General features: G+C 41.1%; 1 protein-coding gene across 2 annotated transcripts in view; it reads left to right on the top strand.

Annotated features, from left to right (window-relative positions):
* mllt3 (MLLT3 super elongation complex subunit) overlaps positions 1–24433 on the top strand; it is a 100760-nt gene extending 76327 nt beyond the window's left edge. The window contains exons 8-13 of one of the 2 annotated variants that reach the window (XM_060934174.1): positions 8000–8072; positions 10929–11025; positions 11350–11449; positions 21259–21327; positions 22174–22245; positions 23868–24433. In XM_060934174.1, the coding sequence (XP_060790157.1) occupies positions 8000–8072; positions 10929–11025; positions 11350–11449; positions 21259–21327; positions 22174–22245; positions 23868–23999 (543 nt within the window). In that variant the 3' untranslated portion in view covers positions 24000–24433. Of the gene's footprint in view, positions 1–7999; positions 8073–10886; positions 11026–11349; positions 11450–21258; positions 21328–22173; positions 22246–23867 lie in introns of both variants that reach the window. The other variant, XM_060934164.1, reaches the window with a different exon arrangement.
* Positions 24434–25380: the final 947 nt, after the last annotated feature.

Here is a 25380-nt window from a genome sequence, read left to right as displayed (position 1 = left end):
GTAGCATCAGCCACAAAGTTTTGATTATTAATCAGTAGCGTAAAACGAAAGACGCGGAAAGAGGAACGAATAGGGGTAGATGGAAGCCGGTATGCCAACATTCTGATATCCTCCAGAATTCTTTAATGGTCCGGAATAAATTGAATGTGACACTTTGATGGATTACTTTGTTCTTCTACGACCTTTTTGAGGAATGTATTGTCGGACTTAAACCAACATCTGAAGAGGTGAGATCGCTCCTTTTTTTTTTTTTTTTTCCTATGTTTGCTGGCGGGATTGTTTTTGTTTTTGGAAAGCGCACGGGCGGTGCGCGGTTTGGTACTGCTTCCGCAGTGTTTGGACTAAAGATTCTGCCCTAAGGGCTATTCTCTCTCTCTGCACCATTACACAATAAATATTCACAGTGAAAATATTTTGTAAGCGCGTTTCATGAACCAAGTTATAGGATTTGTTGACAACTCTCATTGAGTTCGTTACACTTCTACCCGGCGTGAAGCACTCAGTCATGTGGTTGTGACATCATCGTAAACAAATCCGTTCTACTCATCCAGACGACTTCGCAACGGCGCTGTTGCCAGATTTTTTCACTCTGGAACCCGTTCTCAAAAGATTTCGTTTTGGGGCACCCAAAACGCCGGTGCCGTGTGGACGCCAAGCCGAAACGATAAGCAATTTTATCAGATTCACCTGAATCCGTTGCCGTGTGGACAGGGCCTAAGTGTCCAGAGCCATCTTCTAAGTGCGACTTTCGGCTGTCGTCAAAATGGGGCCGTCCTCTACAGGAGCACTGTGATGAGACTCCAGCCAGAAGTAGGGCATCAGGATGGATCAGGCAACTCCAAAGAGCATTTCAGTGCCAGAACAACAAATATTAGATAAATCTGACAACTAGAACAAAATAGTGTTGTTTCTGGTGCTTTTTAATAGTTGCAATACATTTCTCTCCTTGGCACATTATACATGCAGAGTGGGGTAGGAGGTGACGTGTGACATGGACACCTCCATGAAAGCTTGTCTTTCGTTTGCTCCATCAGAATGCATAAAGATGATGATAAATCTTCTTTAAGCACACTTTTACAGGCCTGAGTGGCTACTGGTACTGTTCTTCTGTAATGAACTTCAACATTTTGGAGTGAAATTGCAGCACGAAAGTTATTTGCGTTAGGAACAAGCAACCCAGCGAATGTTAATGATAACTCTGTTTACGTTTTCAAACAAGTGATTAGTATGGTCAGTGTTGTTGGTTTAACCAAGTACCGTGTCTGTATATTAACTGATTGATAGCCAATACTGCTGTAAAATAGTTTAAAAATGGAGAAGGTGTAGTTTACACTGTGTGCAGCCATGTTGATTTGATGTCATCTTTGAAACGGGGAAGGAATTGGTGGTTGAAGACTACCCCAGGTTGACAAGTTGAAATTTTAAGTTGAGGAAATAAAATTTGCAACTTCACCTCAAATGCAGTATATATTATGAACTAACTGTAAAGTTGAGTGACCTATAGCTGTACCAGACAAAATGTGGGGTTTCAACCTTTTTTTTTTCTCTTCTTCCAGTAGATTCAGATGAAGATAAAAGGCTTAAAACGGATATCATGACCAAGGTTCTGGATCCTGTAATACTACAATTGCAGTATTGCAAGTAAAAGTATGTTGATTTGATGAATTCACAACCAAAGGGGTGAAATGCAACAATTCTTAAGCAAATGGGTTCAGTTTTAGTTTGTCACTGGTTTGGGGCTTCATTTTGGCGGCTCACGTGAAGCCACAGGCCATGCTTGTTTTGATAGAAGTTGCTTTTTCATTAGCTGTGACAAAACAAAAAAAAGTAATGTAGCATTTTATAGTTCAGCCACTGCTCAGCAGTTACTCAAGCTTAGGTGACAGCTCGGCAAGGATCTCGGTGCTAGTCGTAGCAGCTTGAGATCTCCTTTGCCTGAGCTTCTGTTCTCAACCACATGATGTTAGTACTTAAAGATTTGCCAGTGTTTCCACATGAGTGATGGTGTTGGTTATAGTGGTGGAGGGGTGTGGGGCTGCTCTGGCCGTGCTTTTACTAGTGTCTAGATTGGGGGCCATCGGTCTTGAGAAAGGCTGAGTGATTTACAGTCTGGTGCTCTGACCATGCGTTTGATGTCAGCGAGGCTCCCAGACAGACAAACAGGCAGTAAAATGCAAAGAGGTGGAAAGAGAAAAAGGAAGGGGGGATAACAAAAAGAAAGATAGTAAAGATACTTCAAAGAACTACTTTGCGGTCCCTCCGGCTCTGCAAGGGGTAAAAGTGTCTTTACCACCCTGCTTGCTTTGAGCAAAATTTTGCACCATGTGTTGCTCTCAGTAGTGTCACACTCAATTTCTTCTTTTTTTTTTTTTTTCTTCTCTCCCCCCCCCCCCCCCCCCCCCCCAACCCATTCAAATCTTTTGGATTTACTGTGAATTGTGAGCCACTACCAGAGGCGATGAAAGCTCAGGTTTATTGTTTTGGGAATTCAACCTTTAAACGAGGACAGTGTTCTACGTTGTACTCTTTTCTTCAACACAAAGATATGGTTTACAACAAGTTTGTTTTTAGATGACTGGTGAAATCCCTCTGAATAGTAGATGTTTTGGGCTTTATGGAGCTGTGAATGGGGGTCATTTTTTTTTTTTTTTTTTTTAAAAAGCTCCCTCAATGATTCTTCGGATAGTTAAAGATTTTTGTTCAAATAGAACCCCTTGATTTGTTGTAGGGTCCTACAGTGGTGCTTGAAAGTTTGTGAACCCTTTAGAATTTTCTATATTTCTACATAAATTGTGCCTAAAACATCAGATTTTCACACTAGTCCTAAAAGTAGATAAAGAGAACCCAGTTAAACGAGACAAAAATATTATACTTGGTCATTTATTGAGGAAAATGAGTTCAGTTGGTCAGGTTCAATGCCTGAGCTAATGATTTGCATCATCAGTTTTTCATTGGTGGATCAGACACAAGGTACACAGTCTGTCTTGCTGGAATGGTTGGGAGTTAGGTGCCTTGCTCAAGGACACTTGCGCCAGTCGTGCTGATCCAGGGAATTGAACCGGCAACCTGTAGGTCCCAAAGCTGTTTCTCTAACCATTAGGCCAACCTTTTGCTTTCAGTATCTGGTGTGACCCCCTTGTGCAGCAATAACAGCAACTAAACATTTCTGGTAACTGTTGATCAGTCCTGCACACCGGCTTGGAGGAATTTTAGCCCATTCTTCCGTACAGAACAGCTTCAACTCTGGGATGTTGGTGGGTTTCCTCACATGAACTGCTCGCTTCAGGTCCTTCCACAACATTTCAATTGGATTAAGGTCAGGACTTTGACTTGGCCATTCCAAAACATTAACTTTATTCTTCTTTCACCATTCTTTGGTAGAACGACTTGTGTGCTTAGGGTTGTTGTCTTGCTGCATGACCCACCTTCTCTTGAGATTCAGTTCATGGACAGATGTCCTGACATTTTCCTTTAGAATTCGCTGGTATAATTCAGAATTCATTGCTCCATCAATGATTGCAAGCTGTCCTGGCCCAGATGCAGCAAAACAGGCCCAAACCATGATACTACCACCACCATGTTTCACAGACGGGATAAGGTTCTTATGCTGGAATGCAGTGTTTTCCTTTCTCCAAGCATCACGCTTCTCATTTAAACCAAAAAGTTCTATTTTGGTCTCATCCGTCCACAAAACATTTTCCAGTAGCCTTCTGGCTTGTCCAGGTGATCTTTAGCAAACTGCAGATGAGCAGCAATGTTCTTTTTGGAGAGCAGTGGCTTTCTTCTTGCAACCCTGCCATGCACACCATTTTGTTGTTCAGTGTTTTCCTGATGGTGGACTCATGAACATTAGCCAATGTTAATGTGAGGGAGGCCTTCAGTTGCTTAGAAGTTACCCTGGGGTCCTTTGTGACCTTGCCGACTATTACACGCCTTGCTCTTGGAGTGATCTTTGTTGGTCGACCACTCCTGGGGAGGGTAACAATGGTCTTGAATTTCCTCCATTTGTACACAATCTGTGACTGTGGATTGGTGGAGTCCAAACTCTTTCGAGATGGTTTTGTAACCTTTTCCAGCTTGATGAGCATCAAGGGTGCTTTTTCTGAGGTCCTCAGTAATCTCCTTTGTTTGTGCCATGATACACTTCCACAAACTTGTTGTGAAGATCAGACTTTGATAGATCCATCCATCATCTGTAGCCGCTTTATCCTGTTCTACAGGGTCGCGGGCAAGCTGGAGCCTATCCCAGCTGACTATGGGCGAGAGGCAGGGTACACCCTGGACAAGTCGTCAGGTCATCGCAGGGCTGACACATATAACCATTCATACTCATTCACACCTACAGTCAATTTAGAGCCACCAATTAGCCTAACCTGCATGTCTTTGGACTGTGGGGGAAACCGGAGCACCCTGAGGAAGCCCACGCAGACATGGGGAGAACATGCAAACTCCACACAGAAAGGCCCTCACTGGCCGTTGGGCTTGAACCCAGGACCTTCTTTCTGTGAGGTGACAGTGCTAACCACTACACCACCGTGCCGCCTTTGATAGATCCCTGTTCTTTAAATAAAACAGGGTGCCCACTCACACCTGATTGTCGTCCCATTGATTGAAAACGCCTGACTAATTTCACCTTCAAATTAACTATTAATCCTAGAGGTTCACATACTTTTGCCCCTCACAGATATGTAATATTGGATCATTTTCCTCAATAAATAAATGACCAAGTATAATATTTTTGTCTCATTTGTTTAACTGGGTTCTCTTTCTCTACTTTTAGGACTTGTGTGAAAATCTGATGATGTTTTAGGTCATATTTATGCAGAAATATAGAAAATTCTAAAGGGTTCACAAACTTTCAGGCATCACTGTATGTGGAACCTTTTAGTGGTCCCCTCAGAGGAATAACCATCCATCCAAACTAAGCTTTTTGCGATGTATCCCCCCCCCAAAAAAAAAAAATCCTGTTCAGAGTACTCCATTTTTAAAAAGTTGCACAAATGACTTCATTGTTCAGAATCGATAGCTTTAAAAAGACAGGAAGGCAAGCTTTTCCACAATTTCAGGTTTAAGCCTGGAACTGCTTGCTGGCAGCAACAATAACAAACTGCTTAAAAAGAAATGATTACTTTTTAAGTGATTGTGCAGTAATTAGCATTGAACAATAAATAAAGCGCAGCAGTACATTTTCTCATTAATCATTTTACAAATCATTGTCTAATCCACATGGCTGACATTTTTCACTCTTGATGTTGCTGCTCAAAGCGAGCACATCCGAACATATCTCAACCCTGACCGGAGCAGGAGAGCACAGTGTATTTTAATCACTTTCTCATGATCGCCACTGTTTAACATTTGTTGTTAGTGTTCAGTTTGATGCTTTGTTGTAGGCTTCCACGTGGCGTCGGTTAATAAAGTAAATGACGATCTTTTGTGTAGAGACAAATCAGTCGTTATATTGCACAGGCCTAACCGAAGCTAAATGTGCTCATACATTTGGGAGCTAATCCACCACAAAAGACTATGCAATCCTTGAGATATTTCTGTCCCTTATGGCTTTTCTCCTGTTTTTGGTCTTAAAATGCTGGTTTCCGCAACTTGTCAGTTTATAGTAACCGTGTCTTCGAGAAGCTTCTCAGTAAACAAAATGCATTCAGTTTAACGCCGTGCACAATGAAAAGTTTGACACCCATGTGGCTGGTACTGTACATGGTTTAGTAAAGGCAGAGTGAGTAATCCTCCTTTTATTTAGAAACATTTCCTCTCTATTAGCATGTGTTTAATTATGGTTTACCCTGTGGCTTTATGCTGAGGATTTCAGAGCTGTAGGAGTTAAGCTTCTTTTAGGCAGTTAGTCTCTCTCTGTTGTGTTTAGGGGCCATGCGAATTCTGTACGGCGTTTTTCTACAAGAGACTATTTTGTTTCACCGAGAGCTCATCAGAAAAGAATGTAAACAAATTAATTGAGATTAACTTTAATGGCGTCTTTAGAGTTCCTCTTGGGCTTTTCTCCAACAGGAATTAAGTTAATAGTATTGCGCTGAACTTTCATGCTCTCCCTCCGTTTAAAGCACGTCCCTCCTCCTGCTCCAGCGGGAGTGCACAGCTTTGTGAGGGGCCTTTCAGCAGAGAGTTACAAGCCACAAAGAAATGCAGGATGGACTTAATGCGAAACTTAAAACCCTCAAAACCGGGCCAAGTGGAGAGTTTGGACCACAAGTGTGGCTGGCCCTCCTGGGGGCTTCTTCCTTTTAATGTGTGGCTGATTTTGTTATAATAAGCCTTGGCCATTGGTGTAGAGTGGTTTCATAGCAGAAGCTCTGTGGACTGTTTATGTATCTCGTTTGTATCAGTGTTCTCTGCAGCTTGCTTTAATATTTCTCCACAAAGCCCTCAGTGCTTCAGGAGAGGGGGGGGGAACCGCACATCAGAGAGCTTGGGTTTAAAAACATGTCCTCCCTATTCTGGAAATGACTCTGGCTGACCTTTTGTGGAGGATCGCTCCAAAGCAAGACACTAATGTACCGATTTAAATGTTGAATACTGGTGTGTTATATTTTGACTCTAATTACATGGAAATTGTGGAATATGAGCACCAGTAGTGTGTTTCCAAAGGAGGTGTGTCTGTGTGCGTCTGTCTTATTTTGTGTCCCTTGTTAGTGGGCAAATTGTATATGAGCACCAGCAGTGTGTGTGTGTGCGGGCATGTGTTGTAAATACCGCAGCCATGGGAGCCTGTCTAGTAAAACTGTCACATTTCTCCCGTTAGCAGCATGCAGAGTCTTTAATCTTGACCACATTGGGAAGTCTACTTCCTTCACACACTGTCCAATGCCTTAAACACATCTTTACATCTTACTCACATGATGTGTGCAACTGAAATTGTATTCGTCTCGAGCTGCAGCTTATTCACATCAAAATAAAGGGCTTCGAAGTGAATCATTACTGCAGGGTTCTGTATAACGTGAGTACATCGTGTGATTTGTAATTCCTGTACTTCAGTCGTACGGTTCTGGAGTCCACGAGCGAGGAGGTGACGTTTATTCAAAGAAGGTCTTTGCGTCTTCCGACGACTCCTATGATGGAATCAGCCACAGGTTATGAGGAGCTGGAGAGTGTGCGCTTGAGTAGATCTTGTTTATTTGCAAATTTAATGAGGCTGTTAAACTGAATCTAAGGTAAGCTGAATGCTGAATATGTTTAAAGGGTTTAACGATGCGCATTTAAGTTGTGGTGGTGGTGAAGTGGTCATGGGTCCCCCCTTCTTCCCCCTCAGGTAGTCATTTTTTAAATGTTTGACTTTGGATATTTTTGTAATGTGCAGACTTGTTTGAGTATGTTATGTATTTTGTAGGTGTGTATGTGTAAACTTTTTTTTTTTTTTTTTTTTAAACAGGATCTGCATCTTTTATTTAAAATAAAAGTGGAAAAATGTTTTTCCTTTGTGTTTGAGGTTAAGGTCACAGTTGGATTTAGGTGTCGCATAATATTAATTAGCTGCATTAATTATTATGCTAGTGGTAAGTAATGGTGTGGGTGGGGGGGAATGCCCGGTGCATACACTGCTTCAGGGAACTCGTAAATCAGCTTTCTTTTAAGAAGGGTTTAGTGCATGGTCTTGATTTACTCTGTGGAAGTGCCACGAGAACCCATTAAAGCCTCTGCTGTAGAGAGGAAAGTGAAGCTAATAGCACTGGTTTGCACAGTTAAAGCTCTGTTGCAGGATGTGAGGCAGTGTGACTGTCTGTCATAATGACTGTCGAAGGCATGATTTAAGTTATGATCACAGTGGCACTTTAGCAACAGTACATAAAACATGCATAAATTATGGTAACACAGCTATAAAGCCAGTTGTGGATAAAAATGTGGAAGGGACGTATTTGGAAAGGGACGTTGTGTGCAGTAAGACTCTTGTGTACATTTTTTTTTTTTTTAATTATTATTTTTCCCCTCTTTGCAGGGAACTCTCTCTAATATGTCTTCTCACTTTATACTGCAGTCAGAGCAGCCCAGTCCTGCCAGCTCCAGCTCCAGTTCAAGTTCAGGATACAGACCTACACATAAGCGACAAGGTAACCACAACTCGACTCCAGCGTCCTGCCTTGCTTCTTTTAGCACGCTTTTATCACAGATTAGGGTCAGTAAATTTATTATTAAACTTGTATCGAGTTATTTTTAATGCTGAACACAGCCAAACCTCTCTATTAGGACTCCTGCCACCTGGACTCCTGCTATAATTGATGTAATTCTCATTTCTTGCTATTCAGTCAATTTGGCATCATGTAATTTTAGAATGCAGATTTTTATTTTTAAAATTATTTATTTTAAATCAATGATAAGACCACGAAACAAGAATGGACCGACACATTAGTTGATTGATCAATCTCTAGATATGAGATGGTGCTCGTATAGCAGCATTAAAGGGGAACTGAAGTCATTTTTAAACTTGCTTTATTTCTTAATGTGTTTTTATTCAATTACGTTTTCGGTTTTATTAACTTTATATCGTGACTTGTATTGGCATATTATATTACACTTATCGGCCTTTTCGGTTTTTAGCCATGCTGAATGTAGTTCGTTTGGTCCACGGCAGGCGTCGCTTATCCGCGCGATTGTCACGAGACTTGTGCGAGACTTCAAACGTGAAGTGTCCGCACCACCATTTTGAAAACTGTTTACACAGCGGCCAGATCTCCACATCATTCCAATTTAGATTAATTTCGAGATTCGCCAGCTTCATCAGCGATGGAGATTATTCCATATGACTTCGAACCAACGTGGAGTAGAGAAGAGTTGGAAAGACGACAGGATAAGGACGAGTCCATCGCGCTGGTATTTACATCATTACTGTCGCACAATTAAAATGTGCCAGATCAGGCGGCTGGTGGGTTTTCAAAATAATAAATACATGCATGTATTTGTGATAAATCCATATTATACTGAGCGCATTTCCCACATAATCCTCACTAAGGTTTCGGACAGCACTACAAAATGGCGTCCGCACTATATAGTGCCCTATATAGTGAGTAGGGAGCGATTTCGGACACAGGGAAAACTTCCGGCTTGATCACATCAGCATTCGAAGGAGGGCGCGTGTGTCTTTTGATAGCGTTGGCAGCTGTTGGTCACTTGGATTTCCGCTGTACGTTTTACTTCCGTCCTATGAAGTCTCGCACAGGTCTCGGCGAATCTCGTTTACGGCCGTTGCTTTGCCATATGGACTGATATATTACAGAGCATATTTCAAACACTCAGAACTTGTTATAGCAGTGACAGAATAGCTGTCAGAAATGCATTCCTACATTTAATAAAATGAGAAATAGAATTTTGATGATAAATTTGCCTTCAGTTTCCCTTTAATGCCATCACTGTACATTGTGCATTTTATATAGTGAGAAACCGGGACACAGCTAGGAATTCTGGGCCTTCGGTCACAATTATGTTCAAACACTGGACAGGATATGAACATTTTAATAAGACACAGGCTCCTGCTTTCTCTAAACATGTTATAGGTGCTTTTCTGGAACAAACTGCATCCGGATAGTGGGTTTTGGGTGTATAAATAGTCATAGTAGTATTCTTCTTTTGCCATTGAGTTAGCACTAGAATTATTGGCACCCTTGGTAAAGATGCATAAAACAGAAGTAGCATGATCCGTTACATTTTGTTCATGAGAATTTTTCCAGGGGTACCAGTAATTTGATAGCCTGGCAAGCCAGACTAAATGTGAATATTTAGTCTGGTCTCGGTCGTAGACATTTCCGAAGGGTGTGGGTAGGAACAACCCGTTGTCTTTCAAACTGTCTCTGTGCGTATAGGCCAACGCTCTGACCAATCAGCGCAACTGTGACTGTGACGTAGTCAGAGCGACAGAAAGCAGTGGGGGAGGGTAAACAGCTGGTAGATCAGCCTTTTGCCATAGCCGGTCGGCAAAACAGCAAAAACGTCCTTCTTGAAAAGGAATGAGCGGAGAGCCTCTTCCTGCTCATGTTTCAACGAAAACTCCAAGTCTAATTCTTCTAAAACTGATTCCAAAGCGGAGTCAAACGAGCGCTGTTCACTAGCCGTAGCCATCTTTCCTGTTGTGCTTTCTCCAGCGTCGTGCAGCTTTGTCGTCACTCCTGCAAAAGCCCGCCCAAAGAATCCAAACAAAAACCTTGCGTTGTGATTGGCGGGCACGATTTGATGCCCGGGGTGTGTTGTTGATATGGTGCGAGGCTAGACCCACTCATCTCATTATCTCTAGCCGCTTTATCCTGTTCTACAGGGTCGCAGGCAAGCTGGAGCCCATCCCAGCTGACTACGGGCGAAAGGCAGGGTACACCCTGGACAAGTCGCCAGGTCATCACAGGGCTGACACATAGACACAGACGACCATTCACACTCACATTCACACCTACGGTCAATTTAGAGTCACCAGTTAACCTAACCTGCATGTCTTTGGACTGTGGGGGAAACCGGAGTACCCGGAGGAAACCCGCACGGACACGGGGAGAACATGCAAACTCCGCACAGAAAGGCCCTCGCCGGCCACGGGGCTCGAACCCAGGACCTTCTTGCTGTGAGGCGACAGCGCTAAGCACTACACCACCGTGCCGCCCTGCTAGACCCACTCGTAGGCAAAAATATTTTTGGCCACTAGGCGGGTGGATCTAGTTTACTAGGCTAGTAATTTGACACTTTCATCAAAATATGAAAAACCTCAGTAGTTTGAAGTGAGAGATTAGGCTCAGTAACTGCAAAGACACTTTTTTCAAATCCTTTTAAATCCATTTTCATCAAGGGCAGCAATAATTTTGGAGCTGTCTGTATGATATGTAACATCATGATTTCAAACACAGTTTGTCACTTAGTTGTTTAGTGTTTTCTGTGTTGTGCACATTCAGTGCTGGGTCCTTTACAGACGATAATTCCAGATTTGCACTCAGATGACAATGAAGAGGAGTCGGAGGAGGAAGAGGACAACGACATGGACTCGGACATGGAGCGCCCCTTACACACACACATGACGCATCGCCATCGCAGGTGAACGCTTCTCAGATTCACTCGTAGTGAATTCATTGACCTTGTTCTCGTAAATTGACTTTGGTGCCCAAGAGTTTAACCTAAGCCCATTTTATAGGTGCTGTACATTGAATGAGCCATTATACTCTAACTGCACAAAGTCTCATTAGTGAAGGGCTTGTTTACCAGTTGGCCACGGTTCTCATCTTGTCCTCCAGAAGTATTTATTCGCTGTGTGTAGCTGTGCTAATATTCTGATTCGTCTGAGTAAATCCAGTGTAAATATATGGAATACTAAAAGCTTTCGTACTACTGGTGCACTGAATTTCTCTGTTTTGGTTATAGGGTGAGTTTGAGTGATGGCAGTGACAGTGAAAATAGCTCCACCTCCTCACCACTCCCACACAACGAGGCCCCGCCTCTTCTGAAGGCCAGCAATAATCAGGTAAGAGCAGACTTGTTCAGCGTTTGGCCAACTGGTCAAGGATTTGTTCTTAATTCACCTAAAATGGATAACAGTGAAAATGTTTTCTTATTTTAAAAAGTATTTAAGAACTGCAAAATGAGTGTGTTGAATTGTAAGCAAAATTTATTTATTTTTATTTTTTTTAAATTTTAAATCTTGTGTATATGTATTATTTACCAGCTGGGACGTCCGTATCATGAAATACCATGACCGAGGTCTTGAAAGTACAGTATTCAAGGCCGAGGTCACGGTATTTCACCATACGGACCGACCTTAAGCTGGTAAATAATATATTTATTTTTTTCTTTACCAAATTCTAACAGAAAACGAGAGCGCCCGAAAGGGAAAACCGAGCCGAGCCGCCATTTTGAATCCTCATTCACGGCTGTAATGCAAATGGCTTCCTCCTCGGTATACAAGTGCACTTCCATGGCAGGAAAAAAACTACATTTTGCCGCCTATGTAGTCCCCTATTTATACAAATAGGAGTCATTCAGGATTCAGCCATGTTTTTGCTCGGCGTTAGCAACAATTACAGGTTTTTAGCTTTCTCCTGAAATGTTTTCTTTTATTTCTTCTTCCTCAGGGCAGTAAAACTCGCTTTCGCTGTGAACACTGTCGTTACCACCATTAATGCTATTCTCCTGAGAAATGCGAAAATAAATGTTGACACACATTGCTACGATGTTTGTTGTTGTGAACGAGCGAGTCGCCAGAGGTCCGTAACCGGGGTCTGTATCGTTGGATATGGACCCGCTCGCCAGCCAATCAGAGCGCATGATTTGATGGAAACTGGACCGTGAAAAAAATAATAGTAGTTATTGCCTGTGAACCTGATTTCCTCTGAGTGGTGCTCTTCACAGGGGCTGTATCGGTCCTAGGGTTTGGTCATACAGCTGCTTGGAATTGGGCAGTCTAGCCGAGGAGTCAGGGGTTAAACGTAACGTTAGCCATTACTGTTACGTTTGCACGTCGGAGTATAGACCGTAGATTCACAGAGATGGTTTACCTGGTAGTAACTGAAGCTTTATGTGCAGGGAGGCGAGTTTATATGATGGATCTGTCGCCAACTTCCTGCTGCCATATTGGCACACTTGTAAACAATTAGAGGTAACATAATAGACTGCTTTCAACTGGATAATGTATCTTAATACCATGTAGCGCCCTGTAAGCCTACTCAGCCCTAGCGGAAGTCTCCGGCGAGGAGCACGGATTGCGAGGTCACATGCAATCGAAACTCTCAGGCAAGTCAGGGAGGGGATTCTCTGACGAGGCTATGCAGTGTATTAGCGCAAGCATGTAGCCTATGGGGAATGATGGTGTGTTGGATTTGCACTCATCCCATGTTTTGGAAAATCTAAAATGTTGGGCCCTTCTGGAGTGTCACCAATCCACGTGCAAAGTATGGAGTATGTGTGTCCAGCCACGTCGATTTGCATAGGTGAACGGACAGACGGCGTTCTTTAGTAGTATAGATGTTCTCATATTCTGTTTAATTCATGACTGGTGCTTTTGTTTCGCTTTTTAATTTTTTTAAACCCTTTTTGATTAAATTTGGATGAAGTATGAATTATGAGTCTGTCTAAATATTACTTATTAAAAAGCAAATGGATTGAGTGTGTATTTAAAAAAAAAAAAAAAAAGCTAAAGCAGCATTATTCCCAGAATAATAACTTTATTACTACTACACAAGTAATTTGGAGATGATTTTGCATTTTATATTTGAGGAAAATATGCATAGTCTTAAACTGACTGTCTACAAGTGTAGTCACTGAATGGACGGGTTAATTCATTTACAGTACCAGTCAAAAGTTTGTACACCCCGAATCATGCATAGGTTTTTCTGTATTTTGACTATTTTCTACACTGAAGACATCAAAACTATGAAATAACATCTAGAACATAGATGGAATTATGTGGTAAACAAAATGTTTTGTATTTTAGATTCTTCACAGTAGCCAGCGTTTACCTTGACGCTTTGCACACTATTGGCATTATCTTAACCAGCTTCATGAGGTAGTCACCTGGAACGCTTTTCAATTAACAGTTGTGCCTCGTCAAATGGTAATTAGTGCAATTTCTTGCCGCCTTAATGCATTTGAGATCAAACAGTAAATAATACAGTAAACAGCCCTATTCCACAACTGTAGTGATCCATATTATGTCAAGAAGCGCTCAACTAAGTAAAGAGAAACGACATCCATCATTACTTTAAGACATGAAGTGACTTAACGTGAGAATTCCGGGGTCTGCGAGAAGTTTCTTCCCAAGCCAAAGGCATGCCCCTTCTCTTTCTCCTTACACAAGCTCATCTCTCCTTCTTCAGCGCAGTTATCACCTATGCAACTTTTACATTGTTAATCAAATGTTGAGCAAAGCAGCATCGGACACGGAGGGGAGGGGGAAAAAAAACAAAACTGTGTGTGTTTGACACAAGTGCGATACACCGGGGCTCTACATTAACTTTTTAATCCACCTGTCCAGTCGGACAAGCTGACCATGACCTTTTTGTTCCTATATATTTACAAGTTCAGTGAAAGGAAAGTGGTTAAAGTTTATCAAAAAGCAGGTATAGTTATGATTATGCTTTAATCATTTATAATTTTTCAATAAAAATTACTTTTGCTGCAACAATAAACAAAAACTATCCAAAGCCCCATTATGGTGCATGTGTTATAACCCAGTACCTCATATGCAGTTTGTAGAGTTAGACTCACCCAAATTCAAAGCTTCTGAAGGAAATGATGGTAAACCTTGATCCAATAAAACTTGAAGTATAAAATAATTTAAAGAAATGAAACCGAAAGAAAACAAGTTGGACGTAAGGGTGACGATCACGTTATGAATGAAAACAAACCCTAAGTCAATTCAGCACTGTTGTAAAATTCCCCCGAAATATTTTACCACATTTGTGATGGTTAATGTGAAGCATACAAATGGTTGTCTGTGTCAGCCCTGTGATGACCTGGCGACTTGTCCAGGATGTACCCCGCCTTTCGCCCGTAGTCAGCTGGGATAGGCTCCAGCTTGCCTGCGACCCTGTAGAACAGGATAAAGCGGCTAGAGATAATGAGATGAATAAAATGAAGATTCATCAGATATTTATTTTACTGAGGTATTCGATCGCCATTTTGATGAATTCAAAGTCTAATGATCTAGAACAGGGGTCACCAAACTTTTTTCTCTGGGGGCCACATTGTCGTTCCTGACTGTGATGGGGGCCGGGGTCGGGTCAGCTATATTACATAGAATTGTATAACCCAGACAAATATGACCACCAGCAGGCCTCATTGTGTAGTAGAGATTACTAGCCTGGCACGGCCATCCACACTACTATATCCATACTACTATATCAACACTTGATTCCTGGCACATATTTGTTTATCTTTACTAGTGGTTTGCAAAAGTAGTAATCAAGTCTTCACACTTTGTTTTAATTTGAAATACCACAGATATTCCATTTATTTATTTTCTAATAAAAATAATATCAAAGCTGTCAAGGTAAGAAACATCTGCCTAGTTGAGGTGATTGACACTGGCAAAGGTGAGTGGAAAATTATAAATTGTAGGTAAGCCTGTTGATATTATTAATAATATTAATAATAATTGTATGCAGCACTTAATAAAGGTCAAATAAATAGGCCTATAAAATAAATACATTTAAAAAAAACAGTGAAATTATAATAATATGAGCAATAGATCAATAGATCACAGCAGTTGTGCTGTGTCCTGCACGTCATTGCTCTCATCCATGGCCAAAGCAAAAAACTCGAATTCTGACGCTCTCTCATTCAGCTGGTCATACACGTTGTCCCCCAAATCTTTGATTCGCCTGGTCATAGCAGGTGCGGAGAGACTCACCGCGTCGAGCGCATCCTTCTTGTCGGGACACACCTCCTCGGCCACAGCAAGCATGCATACTTTAACAAAGTCCCCATCAGTAAACGGCTTTCCATGGGCAGCTAGTAGGTGAGCTACCTTATAGCTAGCTCAGACAGCAGCCTGGTTGATCTGGGTTTGGCGAAGGAATACATTCTGTTGTGCAGCCAGTCCGCATTTCATCCTCCAAATCCTGTCTTCTCTTGTTTGCCCTCGCAAACTAGCATACTCTTTGTGGCATAGTTCGAATTACGTGGGAGCCAATGGGAGCTGAGCTCCCATTCCCTCAGGCTCCCATGAAAGAAGCAAACTTAATTTTCTGTGGAAGTCTCTCAAATACGTCATATATCACCATAATAAGCTTGAATAGCCTATATCACCATATAAATAAAACTCATTTCATTTCCGATCACCATGCAGCCATAACTTTGTATTGAACGTGTTATTAAACCGCAACATGTACGGCTGTACTTCACCACCACACCACTATGCGCGCAAACTGAAATTTGCAGCCTGTGAAATCGAATGTGAAGTTAAGTCCGAAGAAGACTTGTCCTCTATCTCACAACGATCTTCCTTTGTTTAACAATATATATATATATATATATATATATATATATATATATATATATATATATATATATATATATAATTTGTTTATATATATATATATATATATATATATATATATATATATATATATATATATGCAACACCGTGTGTGTGCGTGCGTGCATGCGCGCGCCTGTGTGTGAAAGCTGTGCACTGCAGTGCGCAAAAGTGCGCTGGTCCAGGAGAGCGAGTATGCATTTTTTTTTTTTTTTTTTTTTTTTTTAAATAGAGACCCCCATAGGGTCAAATTTATAATTCGAACCCTGCTTTGTGGCGGGTTTCGTAGTGACGACGCAGATTATATTCTTCGAAAACCGGCACACTTTCTTTACATACAAGACAAACTGCACAGTCCTTACACTGAACGAAAAAATAATCGGTGGCCCGCTGTTCTTTAAAAACTCTGCACTCTCTGTCAGCTTTTTGCTGACCGCTAGCCATTTTGCTGTCCTGAACACTGACAGTTCTCTGCGCATGCGCTGCCTGTCACTGCTTGATCGCGAGCATATGACGAAAATTCGGAAAATATGAATAGTTCATTTTATAACTAAATATCAATTTTAATTGATAAAATCAACAAAATACAAGATGCAGACATGTTATTATTTGCCAAAAAGCAATTTAAAAAAATAGGCCATGACCACTTTTGGGGATTGCCTCATAGGGCCGGTTCAAGTGATGGGGGGCAGAGGGGCTGGGGGGCCGGTCAAAGGGGGGTGGCGGGCCGGATCTGGCCCGCGGGCCGTAGTTTGGTGACCCCTGATCTAGAATTAGATATTACAACATGGTTAATTTCTATAGACACACACTTGTACTCTGCTTCCTCTGAATTTCGTAAACAGCTGGATCGCTGAGGAGGTGGAACTAGTTTTCTTGTTACTTTATTGATGTAACTCTTGAATAATTACTATAAAATGGTGATTTTCAACAAATATTCAACTTGTCCTGTCGGACAGGCAGATGCGGCTTTGACTTGTCTGGACCAAACTTTTGGTTGTCCCGGACAGTCAGGCTACCATTAATGTCAAGCCTTGTACACACATTGGCAGAGAATGTGTAATGTTCATGAGAGACAGTGTCAGATGGGTGTGTGTGCTTTTCTGCAAGAATAAAACTGAGTAAATAAATGACTCATGTTTTAGTATATTTAGTGAAGAAGACTGTGTGGATGATGGAAAATAAGAATAAGAAAAAAATATTAAATTCAGGTGTAGACTGTGTGAAGTCCAAATGAATGGTAATGAAAAATGAACGCTAAATGAGTGCCGTTCATTGAATCGGTTTCCGACTAATGAACCTGAATGTGAGCATAGTTCACTAGTGAGAGTGACCGATGCTTACTCAACAGAAGTAGGAATAATAGGCAAAAATGTAACTTTCATATTGTGATCGCACCTTGGGAAAATTTGAGACCATCTCAGTTTTCTGATTCCTTGCCTTGACCAGTGTTGTCTTATGGCGATGTGCTTGTTGTGACCCTACTGATTTGCTTCTATCAATAAAGTAGAAGCCAAGAACTTTATAATGGTAGGTAAAATAATTATTTTAATTGCTGATGAAAAATCTCACATTGGATTCAGTACAGCTCATAAAATTTGAAAGGAAAAGCGTGAAAGTTCCCTTTTGGGACTGTGAACTATGAACGCAAGCTAATTCACTTTAATCTGTGTGAAATGAACTTTGAATCACGTGAAAATAAAAACAGGTTAAAAAAATAAATCTTTAAATTGACGTGGAGACTACAAATTAACAGCTATTTTTCATTAACATCAGTTTGGCTCCACACAGTCTTCACTTGAATTGAATATTATTTTTTTAAACCTATTCTTTTTGTCGGTCATTCAGACTAAAATGTGCATACACCAGTTCTGAGCAAAATGAACACATTCAGTTTTATTCTTGCATAAAAGCACATTTATTTTTACGCAGTCTGATACTGCCTTACAAGAACATTACACGATCTGTAATGCGTGTATCCTGCTTATGTCAAGCAGGTGTGCACACGTGCCCCCCCGTCAGGTGTGGCTTTGCTCAAACCTACCTGCACTCAACATTTACATAACACTCAGTGCGTTTACATGCACATCCAACTCGAGCTACTGTCGGTAATCGAGCTAAGGGTCCCAGCAGGGGTGCTAGAGAAATCCAATCCTACATGCACACAAGTTAATTGAGCTATTGTGTGAGGTGCATTGTGCACCCGAGCCACAGGTGGCGCTACACGCCCCATCGTGTTGGTACACTTCCGGTTGTCGTCATGAAGAGCTATTCAAGAGTATAAACAAAGTTATCAGCAGTGTTGCCAGATACTGCTGACGTTTTCCAGCCCAAAACACGTTCAAATCTGCCAAAATGCACTTAAAACCGCCCAATCTGGCAACACTGGCAGTTCCGTGTTCACAAGTTCCGTGCTCAAGCTGTTAGGCTTGCTCTAACAGACTGTATGGCTACAAACTGTCCTGCGCAGACCACTGTTTTGTAAGACAACTTATTTTCCACAATTGTATATTTTTCTAAAGTCCATTTTTTGCTTACAAAAATTTTTTTTCTTACAATTTAACTTCTCTTAATAAACACACAAAAAGTTAAATTGTTTTGTTTTTATTGACATTCTTAAGATGTGGTGTGTGTGTGTGTATATATATAAAATGTGTGTGTATATTGTGTGTGTATATATATATAATGTATATATGTGTATATATATATATATATATATATATATATATATATATATAATGTATATATGTATATATGTATATATATAATGTGTGTGTGTATATATGTATATATATAATGTGTGTGTGTGTATATATATATATATATATATATATATATATATATGTGTGTGTATGTATGTATGTGTGTGTGTATATATATATATATATATATATATATATATATATATATATAAATAAAATATAAAAACACACACATACAATGACTTGTTTATGTACACAATTCACAGCTATGCAACAGATGTATTTGGTGATACAGTAAGTGAGCTAAATTTTAACAGTGCAAACAATGCCACAAAAAGAAAAGATTCATGCCGTTGTCATGATTCGTTGTCATGCCGACCGAGGCTGTTGTGTTTCCCGCTTGTGGTCTCGTCACTCGTCACTTCCGGAAGGGGCAGCGCTGAAGTAAGTAGCTGGACTAATGTAGCTCGATAGGGTTTACATGCACTAAGTAGCTCGGCTAAAATCGCATAATCTAGGTCATGTAGCTCGATTACAAGAAATCAAGTTCGGTTCGATTTCAGCCTAGCTAAGGTGTTTCCATGGCATTTAGAACTTCGATTTCAGTCGAGCAACGGCAGAAATTCGATTTTCTCTATGTGCACGTAAACACACTGACTGTAAAGTTGCATAGGTGATAACTGCACTGAAAAGGGAGGGATGAGCTTGTGTGGGGAGAAAGAGGAGGGGGCACCCCTTTTGGCTTGGGACGAAAATCTCCAGAGTTCTAGTATTTAGTTAATAGAAATAAAGAAACCATTGAATGAGGAGGTGTGTCCAGACCTTTTGACTGGTATTGTATACAGTCCAATCATAGAGCGGTTCATGTCAAGTCAAGTTTGTTTGTATAGCGCTTTTAACAATAAACACTGTCGCAAAGCAGCTTTACAGAATTTGAACGATTTAAAACATGAGCTAATTTTATCCCTAATCTATCCCCAATGAGCAAGCCTGTGGCGACGGTGGCAAGGAAAAACTCCCTCAGACGACATGAGGAAGAAACCTCGAGAGGAACCAGACTCAGAAGGGAACCCATCCTCATTTGGGCAACAACAGACAGCATGACTATAAGGCTATGTTCACACTGCAGGCTGAAGTGACTCAAATCCGATCTTTTCGCCCATATGTGACCTGTATCCGATCTTTTATTGACAATATGAACGACACAGATCCGATTTTTTCAAATCCGACCCAGGCCGTTTGGATATGTGGTGCTAATTCCGATTCCTATCCGCTCTTTTCATATGCGACTTCAGTCTGAACCGCCAGGTCGCATTCATCCGACTTACACGTCATCAACAAGCCACAAACGTCACTATTCTGCGCTGAAGTAGGTGGCGGGTCTCTCAAAAAAAGTTACAACAACATGGCGCATAATCACGGGCGCAGATAGAGGGGGGGGACTCGTCCCACCCAGATTTAAATTCACCTCGTTCGGTCCCCCCCACTTATAGGGAGGAAAAAACGTCTATGCTGTCTTTCTTTGCATAAGGCAAACCTCACGGAAAAATCAAAAGACTAATTACCATTCGGTTTATTGAGGTGCACAGCAGTGTATACATATAGTTGCAACAACTCACATAAAACAAAACAAAGACTGATATTCGGTTGGTTGAGCTGCGCAGACTGCACAGGTTGCGAGCTCGAGCTTGGTTGCTATGGTTACTAACAACAAGTTTGACAGGCATATCGGGGTTGGGGTTGGTTTGCTGGCAGCTTTGTGTCCCCCCCCCCCCCCCCCCCCAGTTTTTTGTCCCCCCCCCCCCCCAGTTCAAAAAACGTATCTGCGCCCCTGCGCATGACATCAATGCGAGGGACGCTTCGGGCTGTGAAGGTTCTGAATCTTCTCAATGGAAGGACGCAGAGGTTAGGGAGCTGATTTCCATTTGGGGGGATGCAGCTATTCAACCTAGATTGGATGAGTCATACCGCAACCGGGCGGTTTTACTTCCGTAAACACTGGCCATGCTCACTGCGTGTGACGTCGTCGTATCCTGCAGTGCGCATGCGGAACACTTTTAGGTCGCTTTTCGTTCATACTGAGGATCACATACAAGTCGCATATATTTGTTAATGTGAACGACCTCACCAAAAAAATCGGATTTCACAAAAAAATCGGAATTGAGCATTAAGCCTTGCAGTGTGAACGTAGCGTGACATTAACAGTTTTAACATGAAGTCAGTTTCGTTGATGTTATAAACTCTTCATTGATGGAAACTGTTCATGACAACTGCAGTCCTAAAGTTAGCGAGTCAACTGTAGTCCTCAGCCATAAAAGCATTACTGTAAGAGTCCAGAGCGTCCTCCAGGTGTAACCCTCAACTGTCCTCATGGGGCCGTCCTCCATGGGTTCATCTATGGCTCAAAATCTTCACTGAGCTACTACTGCTGTTTTACAAATTGAACTTGTTTTATCCAGTATGGATTCCATATGGGAACTAATTGGTTTTATTTGTTTCTTTATGTTGGTTGACTTGTATATCTTTTTTTTTTTTTTTTTTAAGTTTCACTGTAGTCCATGCCCATGTTACAAATTGAATAATCCTGTTCTCTTACAGATTCTAGAAGTGAAGAGTCCCATGAAGCAGACAAAAGTGGATAAAAACAAGAATATCGACTGTGACAAGGTGATAATTGCTATAAACAGTATCCGTATCCAGTATCCTCTACACTAGAAGAAGGCTCTGATATGTTGAGGCGGGAGATGAAAAGTCACAGTTAAAGGAGAACTGAAGTCATTTTTAAACTTGCTTTATTTCTTAATTAACGTGTTATTCAATTACGTTTTCGGTTTTAGTAACCTTATATCGTGACTCATATTGGCAACTAATTGCAATTAAATATTATACTTATCAGCCTGTTCGGTTTTTAGCCATGTTGAATTTAGTTCGTTTGGTCCACGGCAGGCGTCGCTTATCCATGCGATCTTCACCAGACTTGTGCGAGACTTCGAAACGTGAAGCGTCAGCCAGGTGTCAGTGCCGCCATTTTGAAAACTGTTTTCCAAACGAAATATTGCACAAAAATGAGTTTAAATAACAATTACTGCCTACTTTTTTTTTTTCCCCCAAACTTTCCTGATTGCTATCAAAATGAACAAAACTTGATTATATCAGCATTCGAAAGAGGGCGCATGCGTCTTTTGACAGCGTTGGCAGATGTCGGTCACTTTGATTTCCGCTGTACGTTTTACTTCCGTCCTACGATGTCTCGCACAGGTCTCAACGAATCTCGTTTACGGCCATCGCTTTGACATATGGACTGATATATATTACAGCATATTTCAAACACTCATAACTTGCTATAGCAGCAACAAAATAGCTGTCAGAAATGCATTCCTATATTTAATAAAATGAGAGAAATAGAATTTTGATGATAAAAAAAATTTGCCTTCAGTTCCCCTTTAATGTGTGGGAATGGGGTTTGGATAGTACACACGTCAACTGTAATGACATTTGTTGTGGTGTTTTAAGGCATACTTGGATGAACTGGTGGAGCTCCATAGAAGACTAATGGCACTGCGAGAGAGGCACATATTACAGCAGGTACTGTTTACCTTCATGAGAGACCAGAGTCGAGAAGTGTTTTTGGGGAGATGTATAGAGAGAGATTTCTTCAAAAAGAATTCCATTTCCTAATCTCATCAAGGAATAAGGATGAAATGGATCTCAAATATATGGAACATCCTTAAAGCAAATAATGGGGACTGAAACATTTTAAAGTAAAATGCTTTATCAAATTTGTGTCTGCCAACTTCAGGGAAAGGGGGAGTCATAATACTTTGAGGATTAGTTGTTAGGTCTGAACTGACAACCAGGTGTGGTTGGAATATAGAGAATGTTTGGAAAATTCCCAAACAAGGATTGGAAGCAGAAGTATATCGCAATATCAAGCCAATCCTTTGGAGCCTTAAGTGTTCCACCTCCTCGGCCATGAAACATGGCGATAATCAACTGTCATTTTGGCATGCTTTAAGAAAAAGAAAAAACCCTACCTGTCATTTTTAGATAGGTTTTCTAACGGGTTTATGATGTGTAGTGTATTGAAAATGCATTATTGAACAACTTTATTCATCACACGTACATGCACTTGTGAAATTCCTCTCTGCATTTAACCCATCTGAAGCAGTGAGCACACTCAAGTGAGCAATGAGCGCGCGCACACGTACCCAGGGCAGTGGGCAGCCGTGCTACAGCGTCCCGGGAGCAGTTGGGGCTTGGGTGCCTTGCTCAAGGGCACTTCAGCCCAAGGTTGCACTGTGTTAACCTAACCACATGCCTTTGAGGGAAACCGGAGCACCTGGAGGAAACCCATGCAGATACGGGGAGAACATGCAAACTCCACATAGAAAGGACCCTGTTGGCCAGTGGGCTTGAACCCAGAACCTTCTTGCTGTGAGGCGACAGTTTATTGGACATTCGTTTGACAATTATGGTGATTAAATGACTTAAAATAAATCGAGACTGAAATTTATAAGGTTCTTATCTGATGCTTCTTAGTTTGCAAAAATGTCTTATTGCTTGAAATTGTTAAAGTATTTTATTATTATTATTGAGGGCTCAAAATCTGCAAATCGCAGACTTGTCAAATAAAACCATTAGCAATGAAACAACCTCAATGCTCCATCCAGATAGCAGTTCAGTCACACAAGCAGCTGACTTCTATCTTTACTGTTGTCATAACAGACCCCCGAGTCTCTCTGTTCCTAGCCCTCGCTCAGCATAGAGACAATAAATTCTTTCCATATGGGGGTCTGGCTTTGTAGTGTGAAAGGGATCAGGTTTGGGTCCCATTACTGAGCAGTTTCATTGGTGCGGAACCCGTTCCCCGCCCCCACCTCCCATCCCTTTAATTTGCTAGCGCAATCCCCTCGAACCAAAGAGAGACGACTGGTACCAATAAGTTGCCGTATTAGACAAGCATCTCTTCCATTACACTGAGATACATGGCACCATGTGGAGTTTGGGGGCTTCTCATTTTCAATGGAAACTTATTAAGACAAAGTCACTCATTCAGCCAAGCTTCCCTTAAACCTGGTTTTATTTATCTGCGATATAAAAATGCAAGTGAATATATTGAGGACTATATTATGCTGCTGATGAATATCATGTGTTTGGGTTGTTAATCCTTTGTCCTGCCCTTTTTTTTTTTTTTTTTGTGCTGCCAGATTGTAAACCTCATTGAAGAAACTGGACATTTTCACATCACAAACACAACCTTTGACTTTGACCTTTGCTCCTTGGACAAAACCACGGTTCGAAAGCTGCAGAGCTACCTAGAAACTTCTGGAACATCTTGAAGCCGTGTGCAGCTGGCTGCCATGAGCAGGAACACCAGACCTCCTGATTGTCCTCCTGATTTTGTCTCAATCAGCTTGTGGCAATGTTACGGAATCAGCCTCATCGAGAGGTCCTGGAGCTCCTTTCTTCTCTCTGTGTGCCTCAGAGATGGATGTGAGATTCTTCCTGTCCACAAGGACTTCACCTGAAAAGCCTTGAAAAGTCCAACATTGCCAAAAAGGGAATAACAAGTTCATGCGCCAAAAAAAACAATGTGCATATTGTTACGATGTGTGAATGAGGTTTGGTTCTGTTCTTTGTCACGAATGCATGTCTTAACACTGCCTTACACCATTGTCTATTTATTGAGTATGAGTTTCGTGTGTGTGTGTGAGAGAGAGAATGTGTGTGTGTGTGTAAGAGTAAATGATATTAAACTCGTGCAAGCACTTGGGCACAGTCATGTCATTGGTGTTTTAAGGTGGTGAAGTGTTAGATTTTGCTCACCAAATCTAACAAATGCATCCAGTATGAAAGGAAGAACAAATGATCCGTGACACATTTACAAGACTGTTTGGACATTTTAAAGGCACTGTAGAAATTGTGGTTTCAGAGGAAAGCACCAGTCTTGGTCTTAATGCTGTTTCCAGAAAAAGCGATGTCAGGAGACGAAACTTTCACGGTGAGGATCAAATACTATTTTTTAAGCGATTGCACATGAAGGCAGTACCAACATTGGAGTAATTTCGGAATGCCACCTTTTGTACTGGTCAGGACTGAGCAAAAATAATGATTGATTGATTGATTTTAAGGCCAAATATACTTACATAGTAAGAATATGTCTCCGTTGAAAGCTGTCTTATTGAATCTGTTGATGTTATTTATTTCATCGAGACCACAATCGCTTTGCTTCTGTCTTGGCTTTCTCTAAACCAGTGGGAACTGGTTATGGGTCTTTTTGGAATTTTTATTTTGTCAGAATCCCCCCCCCCCCGACCTCTTCTTTTATAAACAGCTTGATCAGTTGCGAGACATCAGTGTGGGCAGATTGTACAGTTGAGCTGTGGGTTTGATGGTTGAGTTATGCCTTGAGGCATGACCAGTATGTTTAAATGGGTTATTTTAAATCAAATGAATACATCCTATAAGAGCTACAGATTACTTTGGTGGCCTGACAGGGAGGGGGGCTGAAGTATTGGCACTGTGTGTATTTAAAGAAAAAAAAAAAAGGAAAAAAAAAATGTGTACGAACTTTTCATAATTGCATTTTTGTATTGTGTTGTTTTTGAATGAAATCAAACCTTGTATACTTTTTCCTGTCTGGATTTCCCTGATTTTTGAGTTTCTCAACCCAAAGAAACTTTAGTTTAGCTATCATTATATAATGTTTATATGTGTGTA

The sequence above is a fragment of the Neoarius graeffei genome, chromosome 1, assembly GCF_027579695.1.
Source record: "Neoarius graeffei isolate fNeoGra1 chromosome 1, fNeoGra1.pri, whole genome shotgun sequence".
In the NCBI taxonomy this organism is placed as follows: Eukaryota; Metazoa; Chordata; class Actinopteri; order Siluriformes; family Ariidae; genus Neoarius; species Neoarius graeffei.
Note: the sequence above shows the minus strand (reverse complement) of the source record. Positions and strands in the feature narration are given on the sequence as shown.